This window comes from Pristis pectinata, chromosome 6 (genome assembly GCF_009764475.1).
Source record: "Pristis pectinata isolate sPriPec2 chromosome 6, sPriPec2.1.pri, whole genome shotgun sequence".
Taxonomy (NCBI): domain Eukaryota; kingdom Metazoa; phylum Chordata; class Chondrichthyes; order Rhinopristiformes; family Pristidae; genus Pristis; species Pristis pectinata.
Genome location: NC_067410.1, coordinates 109,992,957 through 110,015,444, shown reverse-complemented (window position 1 = coordinate 110,015,444; position 22,488 = coordinate 109,992,957). Strand labels below are relative to the sequence as shown.

Below are 22,488 nucleotides of genomic sequence, written 5' to 3'. Positions count from 1 at the left end.
AGGCAAGTGGAATTGAGGGAGTCTCTTTAGGAATATAGAGTACAGAGGAAAGATCGTATGAAATAACATAGGATGGCAAAAAGGGACCATGGCAAGTAGGATTAAGGAGGATCCCAAGACATTCTCTAACAAGAGCCACGAGGTAACATTGCAGCTCTGTAGAACTCTGGTCAGACCACACTTGGAGTATTGTGTTCAGTTCTGGTCGCCTCATTGTAGAAAAGATGTGGAAGCTTTAGAGAGGGTGCAGAGGAGATTTACCAGGATGTTACCTGGATTGGAGAGCATGTCTTATGAGGATAGGTTGAGTGAGCTCGGGCTTTTCTCTTTGGAGAGAAGGAGGATGAGAGGTGACTTGATAGAGGTGTACAAGATGATAAGAGGCATAGATCAAGTGGACAGTCAGAGACTTTTTCCCAGGGCGACAATGGCTAACACAAGGGGACATAATTTTAAGGTGATTGGAGGAAGGTATAAGGGGGATGTCAGGGGTAAGTTTTTTACACAGAGAGTGGTGGGTGCGTGGAACGCACTGCCAGCAGAGGTTGTGGGGGCTGATACATTAGGGACATTTAAGAGACTCTTAGATAGACACATGAATGATAGAAAAATAGGGGGCTATGTAGAAGGGAAGGGTTAGGTAGATCTTAGAGCAGGACAAAATGTCGGCACAACATTGTGGGCTGAAGGGCCTGTACTGTGCTGTATTGTTCTATGTTCTAAGTATTATCAAGAATGAATGGCCTGTTTCTGTGCTGAATGAGTCTTGTATTTTATATGTATATGTTTTTCATCTAGATTCTAGCATCTGCAGTCTTTTGTTTCTCTCTTATATTTTAGAATTTTATAATCAAGGTGATGTTCCAACTTAAATCGGCCAACACAGGTGATACATGAAGGGCATTTGCCATGAGATCAGACATGGACAGTGAAGCTCTAGGGGAGTCAAAATAGTTTGCAAATTGCTTTAACCCAATCTCTTGGGTTGAAATCTTAAAAGAAAAATTACAGATGCTGGAAATCTAAAATGAAAACCAAAAATGCTGTAAATACTCAGCGGGTCAGGCAGCATCTGTGGGAGGAGAAAGAGCTAACATTTCAAGTCGAAGACCCTTCGTCGGAACTGGGAAGACAGAAGGAGCTTGTTAAGCTGTAGGGAGGGTGGGGCAATGTCTCTGATGGGGTGACCGTGAGGGATATGCTGCAACCAAGGTTATCTGGCCAATGAGTGATGGCAGCAGTTAGAGAGAGAACATAGACAGAAGAGCCTAGACCAAAAAAAATGTAGGAGCAACGAAGTACAGAGCAGGAAGACTTATTCTAAAGTTACTCTGTTTGCGGCTCAGGTGTTGATGACCCTGTATCAGCTGGAAGTGTTGGCAGAAGAGGCTGTTCTCCATTGGTTCTCTCAGACCACATACACAGAGAAGGCGAAAAGACTTCGAAAGCATCAGGGGGTGAGTGCACTACTGTCACACTTCACTGCGCCTTGGTGAGCTGTGCGGTTATAGAGTTGTACAGCAGGGAAGCAGGCCATTCAGCCCGCAGTGACCAGTGGGCGTTCATCTGCATCCATCCCATCTTCCAGCAATTGGCCCATCGCCTCCAACGCCTAGACGATTCAAGTACTCACCTAGATATTTAATGCTCTCGGCAACTCTGCTCCCACCACTCTCTCTATGGAAGTGCATTCTAATTAGATTATATTGTGGAAAAATGCAGCACAAAGAGGCTATTCAGCCTGTTATGCCTATGTTGCCTCTGAACAATTATCCATTGGCCCGCTCCCATTGCTTCCCCTTCCTCCGGATCTGTTTTGATTTGCTTCCATGACCCTTAGTCAACATGATCCCAATGACAGCAAGCTGGGAAGCTATTAGAGTCATAGGGTCATACAGCTTAGAAACAGGCTCTTGGGCCCAACTCGTCCATGCTGACTGTGTTGCCCAGTGAGCTAGTTCCATCTGTTGTTTGGCCTATAGCCCTCTACACCTCTCCTATCCATGGACTTATCTAGATGGCTTTTAAATGTTGCTGATGTGCCCGCCTCGACCACTAATTCTGGCAGCTCATTCCAAAAACGCACCACCATTTGCGTGAAGAAGCTGCCCCTGATGTCCCTTTTAAATCTCTCGCCTGTGATCTTAAACCTATGCCCTCTTGGTTTTAGCGCCCTCTTGTTTTTAGTACCCCCTTCATGGGAAAAAGACTGTGTGCTTTCACCCTGTCTGTGATCTTGTACACCTCTATCAGGTCACCCCTCAATCTCCTCCATTCCAGGGAATAAAGTGCCAGTCTACACAACCTCTCCTTGTAACTCAGGCCCCCAAGTCCAGGCAACATCCTGGGAAATCTTTCCTATAACAGGGTGACCAAATCTGTACACAGTGGTCCCAAGTGCGGCCTCACCAACATCTTGTATAACTGCATCATAACTTCCCGACTCCTATACTCAATGCCCCGAATGATGAAGGCCAGCGTGCCAAATGCCTTCTTCACCACCCTGTCTACCTCTGACACCGCTTTCAGAAAGAAAAATCTCACTTCCCACCTGGTCGATCTTGTAGGGATACAGTCGTACAGCATTGAAACAGGCCCTTCAGTTCACCATGTCCAGGCTGACCTTATTCCCCGTATACACTAATCCCACTCCCCCCACACAGAGACTTGCCTACTCAAGTGTCTGTCCAACTGCAATAATTCTATCCGACTGCACCATCCACTTCTCTGGCAGCCTGTTCCTGGTATCAACGACTCCAAGCGTAAAGAAGAAAAACTTGCCCGCAAGTTCCCCTCAAACTCCCACTCCTCCCCCAACCACACACAGCCCACCCCATCCCTAACACCCCTATCATGGGGGAAAAGATTTCAACCATTTGCCCCATCTGTGCCTCCCACAATTTTACACACTTCTATCAGGTGAACCCTGCCCCGGGCCCTCCCTTGCTCCAAAGAAAATAAGCGCAGTCCACCCATTCCCCACAACTGACACCCCGGTGAATCTCCTCCACATCCTTCCCCCGAGCATAATCACGTCCCTCCGACTAATTGTCGACCAGGACTGCAACAATCAGTATTTTGTAAAGTTTTCTTGACAGTCCTGTCACCCTCTGGTTCCCCTCTTGCCTGCGGACTGATTTCTATTTGCCCGTTCTATCAAGGTCCCTGAATTTGTGTCAGAATCGGAGAAAGCATATGGCACAGGGGAGGAGGCCATTTGGCCCATTGAGTCTGAGCCGGTCCAGAGAAAGTACCAGCATAATCCCACCTTCCAGCACCGGGTCTGCAGCCCTGCAGGTCACGGCTCTTCAAGAACACATCCATGTCCTGCTTAAACCCTCAGGAGGGAGTCCTTCTGAGTTCCAGACTCCTGACATCCTCTAGGTGAAAACCTTTTCCTCATCACCCCTCTAACCCTCCCAATTACTTTACATGTATGTATGTCTTTGACACCTCTGGCAAGGGAAACAAGTCCTTCCTAACTATACATAATTTTATGTACATCAATACAAGTGACCCCCATGTTACAGCAGCTTGGGTAATGGAAATTTTGCCCTTTCAGAATTCACAAGTCACTACCCAAAAATTTGAGATGTGGAAAGAAATTCCCTCACAGAATTTATGTGAGGAAAAGTAAATAAGTAAATTTTTAAACTCTCGTTTCTTGACGCATGTGGAGATGATGCGGCTTTACGTTATGAAAAATCACGATGCAGCTGGTTATTTAGGAATGCAACCCTCCCGTAACATGGAGGTCACCTGTAAATCTCCCCCTAAGTTCCACTGTTCAAAAGAGAACAGTCCTAATTTATTCAATCATCCATGTGCCTATCTAAGAGTCTCTTAATTGTCCCTAATGTATCCGCCTCTACCAGCATCCCATTCTACACACCCACCACTCCCTGTGTAAAAAAAAAACTTACCTCTGATATTCCATCTGTGCTATCCTCCAATCATCTTAAAATTATGCCCCCTCATGTTAGCCATTTCTGCCCTGGGGAGAAGTCTCTGGCTGTTCGTTCAATCTATTCCTCTTATCATTTGTAGACCTCTATCAGGTCACCTCTCATCCTCCTCCGCTCCAAAGAGAAAAGCCCTCGCTCGCTCAATCTACCCTCATAAGTCATGTTCTTCAATCCAGGTAGATTCCTGGTAAATCTCCTTTGCACCCTTTCTAAAGCTTCCACATCCTTCCTATAGTGAGGCAACCAGAACTGAACACAGTATTCTAAATGTAGTCTAACCAGGGTTTTATAGAGCTGCAACGTTACCTTGCGGCTCTTGAACTCAATCCCCTGACTAGTGAAGGTCAATGCACCATACGCCTTCTTAACAACCCTATCGACCTGCATGGCAACCTTGAGGGATCTAATGGAAGTGGACCCCAAGATCCCTCTGTTTCTCCACACTGCTGAGAATCCTGCCATTAACCCTGTATTCTGCCTTAAAATTCGACCTTCCAAAGTGAATCACTTCACATTTTTCGAGGTTGAACTCCATCTGCCACTTCTCAGCCCAGCTTTGCATCCTATCAATGTCCAGTTGTAACCCTCGACAACCTTCTACACTATTCACAACACCACCAGCCTTTGCGTCATCTGTAAACTTACTAACCCACCCTTCCACTTCCAAGTCATTTATAAAAATCACAAAGAGCAGGGGTCCCAGAGCAGATCCCTGCACAGAACACCACTGGTCACTGACCTCCAGACAGAATACACTCCACCTCCAACCTCCCTCTGCCTTCTATGGGCAAGCCAATTCTGAATCCACACAGTGAGGTTGCCCTGGATCCCATGCCTCCCAACCTTCTGAATGAGTTATCATGGGGAACCTTACCGAACGCCTTACTAAAGTCCATATACACCACATCCACTGCTCTACCAATTAACCTACCAATTCCCGCTTTGCCTTCCTGTTCTTATATTCTTTGCTTCATAAATTGGTTTGTTATTTTCACATGTACTGAGGTACAGTGAAAAACTTTGTTTTGCATGCCGTCCATACAGATCATTTCATCACATCAGTGCATTGAGGTAGTACAAGGGAAAACAATAACAGAATGCAGAATACAGTGTTACAGTTACAGAGAAAGTGCAGTGCAGGCAGACAATAAAGTGCAAGGGCCATAGCGAGGCAGATTGTGAGGACAAGAGTTCATCTTATCGTACCAGGGGACCGTTCAGTAGTCTTATAACAGCGGGATAGAAGCTGTCCCTGAGCCTGGTGGTACGTGCTTTCAGGCTTTTGTGTCTTCTGCCCGATGGGAGGGGGGAGAAGAGAGAACGTCCGAGGTGGGTGGGGTCTTTGATAATGCTGGCTGCTTTACCGAGGCAGCGAGAAATCATAGTTCAACAGCACAGAAACAGGCCCTTCGGCCCATCTAGTCCATGCCACCTGATTTTCTGCCTGGTCCTATCTAGCTGCACCCAGACCATATCCCTCCAAACCCCTCCCATCCATGTATCTATCCAAACTTATCTTAAATGTTACAATTGAACCCGCGCCTACCACTTCCACTGGCAGCTCGTTCCACACTCGCACCACCCTCTGAGTGAAGAAGTTCCCCCTCAGTATTCTTCTAATCCCATCTAAACCTCTTACCCCTAACCTGTGCCCTCTGATTTTAGACAGATTTTAAAAAGTTTCCTCTAACTATGCCCCTCATAATTTTCTGCATCTCTATCAGTCTGCTGGTCAGCTACCTCCGTGCCAAGGAAATCCATCCCAGCTGATCCAGTCTCTCATGAGCTCTCCACCCCAGGCAGCATCCTGTTGAATCTCCTCCGCACCCTCTCCAGTGCAGCCACATCCCTGCCGCAGTTGTGTGCGGGTGACTATCACACAAGGGTGGGATCGAGCTTGCCTGCGTGTCAGTGCTGTTGGGGAGGAGGGAAATTCGCAACCCTGGAGGAAACAAGGGGAGTAGCAGGGATAAATCACTGCCTTCAGGGATAAGGGGCAATGAATTGGCCCCTTTTGCGGAATAAAATTCAAGAGGATAAGCAACCATGGAATAAAGTTGACCTTTGGGTTTTAAGGACTGTTTGGAAGCAGCTGTCGGGATAACCATTAGTTCCACTGATTTTGTGGCCTTGGACAGATAATACCCAGTGTGATCTCGAACAATAGTGCCCGGCTGATAATATGCAAAGTTGATGTTTATTCTGTGACCACGTGCATTGATTGAATTGGTCTGGAACTAGGAAGGCTGTCTGTATTGTGTACAGCAAGCATCCTGGAAACAGTTGGGAATTGGTGCACTGTGGGACTTGCATGATCGCCTTTCATACTGGCTCCTTTGTTCTTTAGGTGCAGAGGTTCATCGTATGGCTGAAAGAGGCAGAGGAAGAATCGTCTGGGGGAGAGGACTGACAATCGGGTCATACGGACCCTTCGTAACCTCCGGCATCACTGTTGACTGAAATGGCCACTCGGGTCAACTGACCCAAATCTCGTTGAGTGTGTTATATCATTTTAAGTGCAAGGAGTAAAAGAGTTTTATCAGGTTGAAAGGTTTTAATTGGATGAGCGTGGTCTCTTGCCTGTTGGTGGCTACTGTCAATTTGCGCACTGTGGAAAAACTTTCAAAACCTGAAACCCTTCTTCCACCTACGGGGCTCCTTAAACTGCACCTCAGGTTCATGGGACCGATGTCTCCTAAGGGTTGTGTATCAGCTAAGTGTGAGCTGTCTCAGTCCAGCACCTATTGGATGTAAGCACACAGTTCAAAGCCGTCTCTCAGTCAGTGCCAAGTTGTAGCTTGCTGAGAGTAATCACAGCATGATTGATGGAGTGTGTCTGGACGGAGTGGGATCTTCACTTTGAATCTCGAGTTGTACCTGTTGTGGGAGTGTTTGGGACAATGCAGGTGGAGCTCTCGTCTGCATTTCACCCATGCTGAAGGAGCTGGTCGCAACAAAATGAGAGGTGGTAAACCATGCGATACCTGATGCGTGTGTGTCTTGGCTGCATTATGTGTCAGACCCAAGAGACCTTGCAACTGGTTACCACAAAAGCATTCATTCCTTGTAACGGCAACACTTTCAGTATTTTCAAAAATGAATTAGTTTGTAGTGATTCTGGGAGGCAGTGGATGGTGTTAAGCTGAAAGTGAACCCCTTCTCCCCTGGAATGTGCAGCCAGTGCCATTGGTGACAGGAGAATCGGCCTTTACACTGTCCTGTCAGAGTTATACAGCACAGAAACAGGCCCTTCTACTTGCTGACCAGGTTGCCTGCCTGAGCTAGTCCCACTTGTCTGCATTTGGCCCATACCCTCTAAACCTTTCCTGACCACGTATCTGTCTAAATGTCTTTTCAGTGTTGTAATTGTACCCGCCTCTACCACATACGTTGGCAGCTCGTTCCATATACCCACCACCCTCTGTGTGGAAAACATTGCCCATCAGGTACCCTTTAAATCTTTCCCCTCTCACCTTAAACCTACTCCCTCTAGTTTTAGACCCCCCCTACCCCAAGCAGCTGTGACCATCCACCCTATCTACGCCCCTCGTGATTTTATAAACCTCTGAGGTCAACCTTCAGCCTCCTTCACTCCAGAGAAAACAGTCCCAGCCTGTCCAGTCTCTCCATTTAACTCGAGCCCTCCAGTCCCAGTAACATCCTTGTGAATCTTTCATGTTCCATGTATCGCGAAGGGAGGAGAATTATTCTAATAATTAATTCTACCCCCCATCTATTGAAATAGTGGTAGATGATCCAGGGCAGCTGGGCAGAGTTCAGTGACAATCATTGGGCCACGTTATAATGTCAGTGGGACAGTCCCTTACCAAGACCACAATGCCATGTTTCAGGTCTTTCTTCAGGCATCCTTCACAAGAGTGAGGATCAGAGATCTTCCATTAATAGAGCTCTTGCCTTCATGCAGAGGGATTTAAAAAGTTAACATACTCGCACAACCTGCAGAGACGATCGCTTATGGGAAGTAGCTCATTCACGGTTTGTTGCCAGCACTTCATTTATTCCCATCCCCAATCGCCCTGTACTGAGCAGCTTGCTGGGTCCAATTAATGTCAGTATTGATGCCTTGGGTCTAGAAGGCCAGAATGATTTAGGACAACAGGTTTCCTGAAGAATGTTGGTGAATCAGATAGAAATACACTGTAATCCAATAGTTTCAAGGCCACTAATACCAGTACTGGGGTTTTATTCCAAAATTTATTTAACTTCCCAGCTATTATGGTGAGATTTGAAGTCACCTTTTTGCAGATCATTAGTCCAGGGCTTTGCCTTATTATTAACATAACCACTGTGCGACCATACCCCATAATCGGTACCAACTGAAAGGCACTGGTGTGTTCCCACAGCCCGAACTGTGTTGTGCAGACACACTGAAGCAGGGTTGCAGAGCCTAATGTGGTCTCTAATGCTCTGTACATTGTGTCTGCTCACTGAATGGAAAATTGTGTATGGGTGGGGATAGTACCAAGTTCATCTGCAGTGCACTCTGGTTAAATAGTCATTGCGCTGTGTTGAAGCTGACATGAAGATCTGGACATTTTGGCAAAACCCAATGCCAGTGGAATGTCGACCTCAACAAAGAGTTGGTTCCCAAGGACCCTATACCAGCCAGGAGTAGCCATACCCCAAGCTGTGACCAGTGGAACAAGCACCCCAGCTTGGAATCTGCTTCAACAGAGTGCCCAGAATTCCAAGATTTAATCCAGGCGGAAACGATGGAACCACGTGGAATTTGTAAGTCAGGAAGAGCGTGCAAGTTGGGATGAGATTGTATTCCCTTGACCCTCTCAAGATCATAGAAGCCACAGGGTTGGGAGGTCCTGTTGAATCAGCTGTTTGCTGAGTTAAATGAAGTTCGGTAAGTGCTTGATTGCTGCACCTAGAAGTATAAATGACCCGTGTGGTTAGTGGATTGTTGCTGACCGAGCTCCGCAGGGCTGGTCTTGTGGTCAGTGATTGACTGAAGGGCAGCACTGAGACCCAGAGGGCAGGAGCCGGTCACTTGTTTGTGGCTGAAACTCGCTGGATTGCACTGCCCTGTCGGGAGTTTACATTTTCTCTTTCTGTGCACATCTGTGAGTGTGGAACGAGACTCAAATCTCCAAGGATTCTCCAATATGCAGAGGTTGGCAGCAGTTCCAAAACCTGCTCAAAATAAATGCTATTTAAGGAGCTTGAAGTCCGGTTGGACCTTGCAGTTATTTATTTTAATTTTTTACTCAGCCATGTTTTTGGCACACATAGTTAAACTAGAGAAAACATTTTTTTATACGTGCAGTTGTGAGAGGGTGAAGGGATTGTGGGTTGATGGGTGTGGTGGTGGGATTGATTGGTGTGCCAAGCAGCTCCTGAAACACTCATTACTCACTCTCTTCCAACCTAGGACACCATTCGACCCATTGAATCTGTGCTAGCTCTTGATGCACTTCCATCAATCCCTTCCTCCCACTTATTCCCCTGTAACCTATTCTGTCAAATGCCCATCAAACACCCCCCTGATTTTCCTACCACCCATTGCATACTGGGGCCAATTAACCCACCTGCCCATTTGTCTTTGGGATGTCGGAGGAAACCCACACAGTCCCAGGGAGAATGCAAAATCCATGCAGCCAGCACCAGAAATCAGGCAGCTGGAACTGTAAGGAAGCACAGGAAGGTGGCGTTTGGCACTCTGGCCTTCATCAGTCAGGGCACTGGTATTGGTTTATTATTGTAACTTGTACCGAGGTACAGTGAAAAACTTGTCTTGCATACCGATCGTACAGGTCAATTCATTACACAGTGCGGTTCCGTTGAGTTAATACAGAGTGTATTGAGGTAGTATAGATAAAAACAATAACAGTACAGAGTAAAGTGTCACAGCTACAGAGAAAGTGCAGTGCAATAAGGTGCAAGGTCACAACAAGGTAGATCGTGAGGTCAGAGTCCATCTCATTGTATAAGGGAACCATTCAATAGTCTTATCACATTGGGGTAGAAGCTGTCCTTAAGTCTGGTGGTACGTGCCCTCAGGCTCCTGTATCTTCTACCCGATGGAAGAGGAGAGAAGAGAGAATGTCCTGGGTGGGTGGGGTCTTTGATTATGCTGGATGCTAGAGTGTAGAAGTTGGGAGGTTGTGGTTCAGTTGTACAAGAATTTAGTGAGGACGCACGTATTGTGTTCAGTTTTGCTTGCCCTGCTATAGGAATGATTTTATTGAACTGGAAAGAGTGCAGACAGGATTTACCAGGATGTTGCCAGGACTCGAGGGACTGAGTTACAGGAAGAGGTTGGACAGACTAGGACTTTATGCTGGCAACTTTACCGAGGTAGTGGGAAGTGTAGGCAGAGTCCGTGGAGGGGAGGCTGGTTTCCGCAATGTGCTGAGCTGTGTCTGTGACGTGCTTGCTCTTTGTATCAGGACTGGCCACTTGTGCTGCCTTTCCTCTGCCCCGTTTTATTTCCATTTGTATATTCTGACCTGCTTGGCACATCCCTGTACAACGTCACCTCCACCTCCCAACGTTAACAGCACAATACACAGACAGAGGAGCTCAAGTCTCCATTCAGTGGCTACATCATTTCACCCTATTGTCGATGTTCCCACTGTACCACCCATTGCCCTCCACCACCTCTGCCACTTAGACTAACTTGCTTTCTTTCTCAGTTCAGATGGTTTCTCACCTCACAGATGCTGCTCAACTGTCTGAGTTCTCAAGTTTATTATTATGGGCATACATACCCAGGGTATAAATGCTGTGAAAGTTAGCTTTCTACAGTAGCGGCACAGTATATTACAGACATGACTAACATAAATTGTACACAAGTTACTTGACAAAATCAACATAACGACACAAGTGCAAGTTGAGAGAGAGAGAGAGAAAAGAAATCCAGTCCGAGGTAGTGTTGGGGTTTTTCCAGATCGGTTCAAGAACCTGATGGCAGTGGAGAAGAAGCTGTTGAACCTTGAGGTGTGGGTCTTCAGGCTCCTGTACCTCCTGCCTGATGGCAGCATTGAGAAGAGGGCATAGCCCGGATGGTGAGGGTCTGAAGCAATGCAATTGTTTTCACCAGTGAGGAGCCACTCACAATTAAAAAGAAAATCAGCTTAGTTTGAGTTCAGTGCCTTCCCACAGATCGCATGTACTGGTTTTGTTGCCATTGACAAGTTTAACACTTCCAGTCCCTATTGAAGACACAAGAGATTCTGCAGATGCTGGAATCTGGACACACACACACACACACACCCCCATTCTCACACACACACACACACACACACACACACACAGAGGCACACACACACATACTGACATACATATTGACATAAACACACTTACAATCACAGTCAAACAGATGCACACACACACACACACACAATGCTGGAAGAACTCAGCGGGTCAGGCAGCATCCATGGAGGGAAATAAACAGTTGACGTTTCGGGTCAAGACCCTTCATCAGGACTGCTGGAAGGAAGAAGGCAGAAGCCAGAATAAGAAGGTTGGGGGAGGGAGTGAAGGGTCTCAACATGAAACATCGACTGTTTATTTCCCTCCATGGATGCTACCCTGAATCCAGTCAGGGCCCCTCTTGCCCCCTGGGGATATGGAGTAGAGGAGACTGCAGGCTGACGTCTGTCTGGTGTTGGAGAATTAAGAGAACAAAAGGAGAGACCTGGAGCTTTGTGAGCGTGGAAGGAGATGGCTTCAAGGTGGGTGAACACCGAGAGGCTGCTCCCCGACACAGCCAGGGCGAGGAGCTGACCACTGAAGGACAAAGCTCTGGAGAGGTTGAGGGGCTCTGGCCACTCAGTCACTGAGCATTTTCAAGACCGGGATCAAAAGAACAGTACAGTGCAGGAATAGGCCCTTCGGCCCACAATGTCTGTGCCGACCATGGTGCCAATTTTAAATCCCATCTGCCTGCACGTGGTCTATATCCCTGTTCATGTGTCTGTTTAAATGCTTCTTACATGTTGTTATCAGTTTCCACCACCAGCCCTGGCATCCTGTTCCAGGCACCCACCACTCTGTGTAAAAAGAAAACAAGAAACTGGCCTCTATGCAGGCACGGTAGTGTAGAGGTTAGCGTAATGCTATTACAGCGCCAGCGACCCAGGTTCAATTCCGGCCTCTGTCTGTAAGGAGTTTGTACGTTCTCCCTGTGTCTGCGTGGGTTTCCTCCGGGTGCTCCGGTTTCCTCCCACATTCCAAAGACGTACAGGTTAGGAAGTTGTGGGCGTGCTATGTTGGCGCCGGAAGCGTGGCGACACTTGCGGGCTGCCCCCAGAACACTCTACGCAAAAGATGCATTTCACTGTGTTTCAATGTACATGTGACTAATAAAGAAATTTTATTAGCATTTGACATTTTGACCCCATGGAAAAAGACTATATATATGCCTCATAATTTTATATACTTCTATCAGGTTGCCCTTCAGGCTCCAGAGAAAACAATCCAAGTTTGTCCAACCTCTCCTTATAGCTGATATTCTCTAAATCCAGGGGAACCTCTTCTGCAAGTTTTATACAGCTGCAACACAACTTGCCAAACTTTTATGCTTTTCATCCAAATCATTTATTTATATTACAAACAACAGAGGTCCCAGCACTGATCCTTGCAGAACACCACCCAAACTCCAGTAAGAAGAACATAGAACAATTACAGCACAATTCAGGCCCTTCAGCCCACAAAGCTGTGCCGAACATGTCCCTACCCTAGAAATTACTAGGCTTACCCACAGCCCTCTATTTTACTCAGCTGCATGTACCTATCTAACAGTCTCTTGAAAGACCCTATCGTATCAGCCTCCACCACCATTGCCGGCAGCCCATTCCATGCACTCACCACTCTCTGAGTAAAAAAACTTAACCCTGACATCTCCTCTATACCTACTCCCCAGCACCTTAAACTTATGTCCTCTTGTGGCCATCAATTCAGCTCTGGGGAAAAGCCTCTTGACTATCTACCCTATCAATACCTCTCATCATCTTATACACCTCTATCAGGTCCCCCCTCATCCTCCAAGGAGAAAAGGCCGAGTTCCCTCAACCTGCTTTCATAAGGCATGCTCCGCATTCCAGGCAGCATCCTTGTAAATCTCCTCTGCACCCTCTCTATGGCTTCCACATCCTTCCTGTAGTGAGGTGACCAGCACTGAGCACAGTACTCCAAGTGGGGTCTGACCAGGGACCCATATAGCTGCAACAATACCTCACGGCTCCTGAATTCAATACCCTGATTGATGAAGGACAATACACCATATGCCTTCTTAACCACAGAGTCAACCTGCGCAGCCGCTTTGAGCGTCCTATGGACTCGGACCCCAAGATCCCTCTGATCCTCCACACTGCCAAGAGTTCTACTATTAAGACTATATTCCGCCAACATATTTGACCTACCAAAAACACCGTCCCACCGCTACTCTTTGTCTTCTGAGACCAAGCCAATTTTATATCCAACTTGCCACAGATCCCATGTGACTTAAACGTATGGACCAGCCTAACCAAGAGGGACCTTGTCAAATGCTTCTCTAAAGTTCATGGAGGCATCGTCCGCTGCTCCACCCTCGTCCATCATCTTCCTCACCTCCTCGAGTTTGTGAGACACTGCTGACTGCCCCTCATGTGTCAGTGCTTTTCCTTAGGCACGAGGGGAATCCAGAGTGTGGGTATAGAGTGGGAGTGGAGTTAAATCAGGATCTTACTGTATGGCCAAGCACCATGGCAGGAGCTGTTTAACCTGAACATAGAACAGTGCAGTGCAGTACAGGCCCTTCAGCCCATGGTGTTGTGCTGACCCATTAAACCTCACCCACATACAATCTCTCCCTCTAGTTTTCTTTCACCCATGTGTCTATCTAATAGTCTCTTAAATGACCCTATGGTATCAGCTTCCACCACCAACCCTGGCAGTGCGTTCCAGGCACCCACCACACTCTGTGTAAAAAAAAACCTACCTCTGACATCTCTACTGAACTTTCCTCCACACACCTTAAATGTGACCTCTGGTATTGGCCATTTCCACCCTGACTGTCCACTCTGTCTATGCCTCTCATAATCTTATAAACCTCTATTAAGTCTCCTCTCATCCTCCGCCTCTCCAAAGAGAAAAGTCCTAATTCGCTCAACATAAGACATGCTCTCCAATCCAGGCAGCATCCTTGTAAATCTCCTCTGCACCTTCTCCAAAGCTTCCACATCCTTCCTATAATGAGGCGGCCAGAACTGAACACAATACTCCAAGTGTGGTCTAACCAGAGTTCTAGAGAGCTGCAACATCACCTCGCGGTTTTTGATCTCAGTCCCCTGACTAATGAAGGCCAGCACACCATATGCCTTCTTAAGAACCCTGCAACTTTGAGGGATCTATGGACTTGGACCCCAAGATATCTCTGTTCCTCCACACTGCTAAGAATCCTGCCATTAACCTTATATTCCGCCTTCAAGTTCAATCTTCCAAAGGGTATCACTTCACACTTCTCCGGATTTGAACTCCATCTGCCATTTCTCCGCCCAGCTCTGCATCCTGTCTATATCCCGTTGCAACCTACAACGACCTTCTACGCTATCTACTACACCACCAACCTTCATGTCATCTGCAAACTTAACAACCCACCCTTCCACTTCTTCAAGTCATTCATAAAAATCACAAACAGCGGGGGTCCCAGAACAGATCCCTGTGGAACACCACTGGTCACCGACCTCCGGGTCGAATACTCCCCTTCTACATCCACCCTCTGCCTTCTGTGGACAAGCCAATTCCGAATCCACGCAGCCAGGTTTCCATGGATCCCATACCTCTCGACTTTCTGGATGAGCCCACCATGGGGAACCTTGTCAAACACCTTGCTAAAATCCATATACACCACATCCACCACACTACCTTCATCAATTTGTCTTGTCACTTCCTCGAAAAACTCTATTAGGCTCATGAGGCACGACCTGCCCTTCTCAGAGCCTTGTTGACTTTCCCTAATAAGACTATGCTTCTCTAAATGCTCATAAATCCTGTCCCTAAGAATCCTCTCCAATAGTTTGCCCACCACAGATATAAGACTGATCTGTAATTCCCAGAATTATCCCTTTCACCTTTCTTGAACAATGGAACAACATTAGCCATCCTCCGGCACCACTCCTGTGGCCAGTGAGGACTCAAAGATCATTGTTAACGCTCCAGCAATCTCTTCCTTCGCTTTCCATAGTAACCTGGGGTATATCCTGTTCAACCCCAGGGACTTATTATCTTCATGCTTTTTAGTAGCTCCAACACCACTTCCTCCTTAACCTCGACATGCTCCAACACATTTGCCTGTTCTACACTAACCTCACATTTGTCTAAGTCCCTCTCCCTGGTGAACACGGAGGCAAAATATTCACTCAAGACCTCCTTTGCTTCCAGACACATTTTACTCCCCTTATCCCTGAGCAGTCCTACCCTCACCCTAGTCATCCTCTTATTCCTCACATATATGTAGAACGCCTTAGGGTTTTCCTTAACCCTACTTGCCAAGGCCTTCTCATGTCCCCTTGTATCTGTCCTATGTCCCTTCTTGAGCTCCTTCCTGGCTACCTTACAACTCTCAAGAGCCCTGCCTGATTTTTGCTTCCTAAACCTTAAATATGCTTCCTTCTTCCTCTTGACTAAACCTTCCACCTCCCGTGTTTAACCGTGGTTCACCCTGCCATCCTTTCCTTGTCTCAGCAGGACAAACCTATCTAGAACCCCATGCAAGTGGTCCCCAAACAACCTCCACATTTCTGCGATGCATTTACCAGAGAACATCTGTTCCCGGTTTACAGTCCCACATTCCTGCCTAATACCATCATAATTTGCCCTCTCCCAATTAAATACTTTCTCATAATGTCTGCTCCTATCCTAAAGGTCACGAAGTTGTGGTCACTATCCCCAAAATGCTCACCCACTGAAAGGTCTAACACCTGGATCAGGTTCATTGCTAGATTCAGTACAGCCTCTCCTCTGGTCGGCCTGTCCATGTACTGTGTCAGGAATCCTTCCTGTACACACCTAACGAATTCTTCCCCATCTAAACTTATTGCACTAAGGAGGTGCCAATCGATATTAGGGAAGTTGAAGTCTCCCATGACAATAACCCTGTTATTTTTGCACCTTTCCAAAATCTGCCTCCCAATCTGTTCCTTGGTGTTCTGGTGGCTACTTGGGGGCCTATAGAATACTCCCAATAGAGTGATCACTCCCTCCCTGTTTCTGACCTCCACCCACACTGACTCAATAGACGGTCCTCCCTTCCTACAGCTGTGATACTATCCCTGATCAGCAATGCCACCCCCCACCCCTTCTACCCCCTTCCCTACACCTTTTGAAACATCAAGCAGCCACTCCTGCCTTTGCGACATCCAAGACTCTGTAATGGCTACAGCATTGTAATTCCACATACTGGTCTGTGCTCTAAGTTCATCATCCTTATTCTTAACACTTCTCGCATTAAACACATTTCAACCCATCTAACTGACTGCGTTTATCCCCCGTCCGCCGCCTCTCCTTCCTCACAGTCTCTCTGCACGTTGCATCTACCTTTACACCAACTGCTCCATCATCTGACCTAACCACCCCCCTGCCAACCGAGTTTAAACCCTCCCCAACAGCTCTGGCAAACCTGCCCGCAAGGACATTGGTCCCTCTCAAGTTCCCATGTAACCAACCCATCCCTTTTGTACAGGTCATATCTACCCCAGAAGAGATCCCAATGATCCACAAATCTGAACCCCTGCCCCCTGCCCCAACTCTTCACCGCTCATGAGTCTTCCGTATCTTCCTATACTTGCTCTCCCTGGCTCATGACACAGGCGGCAATCCAGAGATTACTACCCTTGAGGTTCTGCTCCTTAGCTTCCTTCCTAACTTCCAATATTTGGTCTTCAGGACCTCATCCTTTATCTTACCCATGTCATTGGTGCTAACAGGTACCACAACATTTGGCTCCTCACCCTTCCCGTTAGGAATGCTGTGGACTCGATCCAAGACATCCTTGACCCTGGTACCCGGGAGGCACATACCATCCGGGAGTCTCGTTCTTGTCCACAGAATCTCCTGTCCGTTCCCCTAACCAATGAATCCCCTATTACTATCGTACTCCTCTTCTTCCGCCCCTCCCCGCCGCAACACCCTTCCTTTCTGAGCCACAGACCCAGAATCTGTGCCAGAGACCCGGTTGCTGTGGCTCTCCACTAGTGATTCATCCGCCCCACCCCCCCCCCCAACAGTATCCAACACAATATACCTGTTATCAAGGGAAATGGCCAGCAGGTATCCTGTATCGACTGCCTGTTCCTTTTCTGTCCTCTAACGGTCACCCAACTACCTGCATCCCGCAGCCTAGATGTAACTGCCTCCTGGTAACTCCTGTCTATCGTCTCCTCAGCTTCCAGAGTGATCCGGAGTTCATCCAGCTGCAGCTCCAGCTCCCTAACGCGGTCTGCAGGCCTCCGCTCACCTACTCCGTCTCTTTACGCCGAAGCCTCTTTACACTGAAGCCTCAGCTCTCCTCTCTAACACTGGCCCACTCTCACAGTGGCTGCTCCGCTTGACCCTAAGCCCTTTTCATTGGCAGCTGCTGCCTAATTATCCAATTATCTAATCAACAGGCCAATCAACTCACCATAGCAACAAGGACAACAAGAACGGGCCTACCTTTTTAAAGTGCTTCCCGCACACCCACTCTAGTTCTCGTGGTACTTACCACGGCAACAAGACTGCCCCGCTCCCGTACTACTCACCATAGCAACCTGCCGCTGTTGATGGTCGTTTGTCTCCGGAGAAAGGGAAATCTGGACGATGTCAAGCCACCATCACAGGGCAAACCTGTAAAATCTAGGGTGGAACTTGTGACACAGTTCTGCAGCTAGTAGGGATACTGCCTCAGAACGTCAGAGACCCAGGTTCAATCCTGACCTCGGGTGCTGTCTGTGTGGAGTGTACACATTCTCCCCCAGATGCTCCAGTTTCCTCCCACGTCCCAGAGTCATGGAGGTTGGTAGGTTAATTAGAAGTCAAAGTCAGGTTTATTGTCATCCGCACAAGTCCACGTGTGCACAGGTGCAATGAAAAACTTGCAGCAGCATCACAGGCACAGAGCACAGATACACAACTTTCACAGGAAAAACATAAATTAAACATAAATTATACACAATTTTTATAAGAAAACACAATTAAAACAAACAAAGTCCATTTTAGCGCAAAGTGATCACAGTGGTCATAGTGTTGCTAAACTGTAGTGATTAAGGTTGTGCTGGTTGGTTCAAGAACCGAATGGTTGAAGGGAAGTAGCTGTTCTTGAACCTGGTGGTTTAGGCTTCTGTACCTCCTGCCTGATTAGAACAGTACAGCCCAGGAACAGGCCCTTCGGCCCACCACGTCTGTGCCGACCGTGATGCTAAATTAAACTAATCCCACCTGCCTGCACGTGATCCACATCCCTCCATTCCCTGTCTGTTCATGAGCCTGCCTAAATGCATCTTAAAAGTCATTATCGTGTGTGCTCCTACCACCAACCCTGGCAGCCCGTTCCAGGCACCCACCACCCTCTGTGCAAAAAAAACTTGCCCCAAACATCTCCTTTAAACTTTCTCCCTCTCTCCTCAGTGCTACGCCCTCTAGTATTTAATATTTCCACCCTGGGAAAATGATTCTGACTCTCTACTCTATCTATGCCTCTCATAATATTATAAACCTCTATCAGATCTCCCCTCAGCCTCCACCGCTCCAGAGAAAACAACCCAAGTTTGTCCAACCTCTCCTTATAGCTCATGCACTCTAATCCAGGCAGCATACCGGTAAATCCCTTCTGCACCTTCTCCAAAGCCTCCACGTCCTTCCTGTAATGCAGCGACCAGAATCGCACACACAGTACTCCCAAGTGCAGCCGAACCAAAGTGGCTGTGGTAAATTGGGTGCAGGTGAGCAGTAAAATCTGTGGGGAGTTGATGAGAATGTGGGGAGAGTAAAATAAGATTAGTGTACATGGGTATGTGATGATCGGTGTGGACTTGGGCCAAAGTGCCAGTTTCCATCTGTATCTCTCGAAAACTCTCCATTTAGAGAGCGAAATGGAACATAGAAGAGTACAGCACTGGACAGGCCATTTGGCCATTGATGTTGTGCTGATCTTGGTGCTAATTTATAGCAGGCACGGTAGCATAGTGGTTAGCATAATGCTTTACAGTGCCAGCGATCCGGGTTCAAATCCGGCCACTGTCTGTAAGGAGTTTGTACGTTCTCCCCGTGTCTGCATGGGTTTCCTCCGGGTGCTCCGGTTTCCTCCCACGTTCCAAAGACGTACGGGTTAGGAAGTTATGGGCATACTATGTTGGCGCCAGAAGTGTGGCGACACTTGCAGGCTGCCCCCCAAAATCACTACGCAAAAGATGTATTTCACTGTGTGTTTCGATGTACATGTGACTAATAAAAGATCTTATCTTATCCAAATGTCCCCTTCCTGTGTATCATCCATCTCCCTCCATTCCCTCCATATTCATGTGTCTGTCTAAAAGCCTCTTAAACTCCACCAAACTGCCTGCTTCCACTGCTACCCCTGGAAACCCATTGCATTGAGGTAGTACAAGGGAAAACAATAACAGAATGTAGAATAAAGTGTTACAGCTACAGAGAAAGTGCAGTGAAAGCAGATAATAAGCTGCAAGGCCATAACAAGTTAGAATTTGAGGTCAAGAGTCCATCTTATCGTACAAGGGAACTGTTCAATAGCTTTATAACAGCGGGATAGAAGCTGTCCTTGAGCCTGGTGGTACGTGTTTTCAGGCTTTTGTATCTTCTGCCCAGTGGGAGGGGGGAGAAAAGAGAATGTCTGGGGTGGGTGGGGTCTTTGATTATTTTGGCTGCTTTACTGAGGCAGCGAGAAGTCCATGGAGGGGAGGCTGGTTTCCGTGATATGCTGAGCTGTGTCCACAACTCCCTGCAGTTTCTTGTGGTCCCGGGCAGAGAAGCAAAATTTACAGCAAAATTAAGAAATGAGAGGACTTTAAAAAAATTACTTCTGGAATTTTTTAAACAGCAAACAAAATACCAGATGCTATCTGTTTGAGAAATGGATGATAAATCGCTTGCCTGGAACAACACTGATAATCCAATCTCCAGCTACTTTCTTGCCTCCTGGGAAAAGGCAAAGGAATTCCGAGCTCATCGGAGGACCTGGAGTGACAGAGATCATCAGCTGTTGATGCAGAGGTTCCAGAGGCTGGGGAAGTTTGCAAACCACACAAGCTCAGACTACACCAATGTAGCTAACATGCTCCAGTTCCCCTTGAATTTAAAACGCTCCTCGTTACAAACTTTTTGAGACTGCTGGAGGCTTTGGAACATAGAAAATAGAACAGCACAACACAGGAACAAGCTCTACTTTGTTAGGAGTTTGAGGAGATTCGCTATGTCATCAAAGACTTACAAATTTCCACAGATGTACGATGGAGAGCATTCTGACTGGTTGCATCATCGCCTGGTATGGAGGCTCCAATGCACAGAGTTGCAAGAGGCTGCAGAGGGTTGTAGACTCAGCCAGCTCCATCACGGGCACAACCCTCCCCACCATCGAGGACATCTTCAAGAGGCGGTGCCCAAAAAGGCGGCATCCATAACTGAGGACCCTCACCATCCGGGACATGCCCTCTTCTCGTTACTACCATCGGGGAGGAGGTACAGGAACCTGAAGACCCACACTCAACGATTCAGGAACAGCTTCTTCCCCTCCGCCATCAGATTTCTGAACGGTCCATGAACCCATGAATACTACCTCGTTATTCCTCTTTTTTCTGCACTATTTATTTTTGTAATTTATAGTCATTTTATATCTTTGCACTGTACTGCTGCCACAAAACAAATTTCACGTCATATAAGTCAGTGATAATAAATCTGATTCTGACTCTGATTCATCCCACAGTGTCTGCACCATGCACAATACCAAATTAAACTAAATCTCTTCTGCCTGCACATGATCCATAATCCCTCCGTTCCCTGCATATCCATGTGCTGATGTAAAAGCCTCTTAAAAGCCACTATCGTATCTGCTTCCCCTGGCAGCTGGTTCCAGGCACCCACCACTCTCTGTGTAAAAGAATTTGCCCCACACATCTGCTTTAAGCTTTTCCCCTCTCAACTGTAAAACTAAAAAAGTTCCCATAGATTTTATGGTGGTTAAAATCACAAATAATTTGTAAAGAATAAATGAGTAGGAACCATTTCCTGTGGTAAAATGTACAGACCAGATCTCTGGCGCAGAGGGGTGTGGAGCAGAATTTTGGAATTTGATTGTCGCATTTATTGAATGCGACGAGATATTGTGATCTGGAATGCATGACCGAAAGGAAGAGCTCTTTCACAGATCTGGCATCATTATGAAGGGCTGAATGGTCTCCTTCTGTGTTGTGTTGTCCAAGTCAATCCAAGTTCATTGTCATGTGCACAAGTACGATGAGGTACAGGTAGAATGAAAACCTTGCTTGCAGCAGCATCACAGGTAAGTAGATTCAGACAACAACACCCAGAACATAAATTAGACATAAATTACAACCAGGAAAAGGTTTTGCAAAATAAACTATCAGTGCAAAACAAGACCACGATCAGAGACAAATCCATGGTGGTGCAAGAGGTGGTCTGTAGTGTCCCGTCGCTGAGGTAGGACTATTTGTTTCCGTGGGCATTTATTTTTATCCATTAGTTTTGAGAAATTTGCTGTCACAGGCATGACCAGCATTTACTGCACATCCATAAATGCACTCTAGTATTTGACATTTCTATCCTGGAAAAAAGATTCTGACTGTCTACCCTATCTCTGCGTCTTCTAATTTTATAAACCTCTATCAGGTCTCCCCTCAGCCTCCAATACGGCAACTGCTCTGCCCGGGACCACAAGAAACTGCAGAGGGTTGTGGACACAGCTCAGCACATCACGGAAACCAGCCTCCCCTCCATGGACTCTGTCTACACTTCCTGCTGCCTCGGTAAAGCAGCCAGCATAATCAAAGACCCCTCCCACCCCGGACATTCTCTCTTTTTCCCCTACCTTCGGACAGAAGGTATAAAAGCCTGAAAGCACGTGCCACCAGGCTCAAGGACAGCTTCTATCCCGCTGTTATAAGACTATTGAACGGTCTCCTGGTACAATAAGATAGACTCTTGACCTCACAATCTACCTCGTTATAGCCTTGCACCTTATTATCTGCCTGCACCGCACTTTCTCTGTAACTGTAACACTTTACTCTGCTTTTTGTTATTGTTTTCCCTTGTACTGCCTCCATGCACTGATGTGATTAAATGATCTGTGGCATGCAAAGTTTTTCACTGTCCTCAGTACATGTGACAATAATGGACCAATTTACCAGTTGTGACCTCAATATCGTCCTCAAGCACCTGCAATTCTTGTTCCACAACTTTGAACACCACAATGGATTTTTCCAGGTTGGTAACAATCTTGCATTTCCAGGACAAATTGTGCGTGAAATTGCATTGGTTTCTCAGGATTTGGTTACGGAGATAT

The 22,488-nt window shown here is 47.0% G+C and overlaps 1 protein-coding gene across 1 annotated transcript in view; it reads left to right on the top strand.

The window, feature by feature from the left end:
• eif2b5 (eukaryotic translation initiation factor 2B, subunit 5 epsilon) overlaps positions 1 to 6,528 on the top strand; it is a 53,849-nt gene extending 47,321 nt beyond the window's left edge. Inside the window, exons 15-16 of the mRNA XM_052018792.1 lie at positions 1,347 to 1,457; positions 6,313 to 6,528. Of these exons, the coding sequence (XP_051874752.1) occupies positions 1,347 to 1,457; positions 6,313 to 6,375 (174 nt within the window). The 3' untranslated portion in view covers positions 6,376 to 6,528. The remainder of the gene's footprint in view (positions 1 to 1,346; positions 1,458 to 6,312) is intronic.
• The last annotated feature ends 15,960 nt before the right edge of the window (positions 6,529 to 22,488 follow it).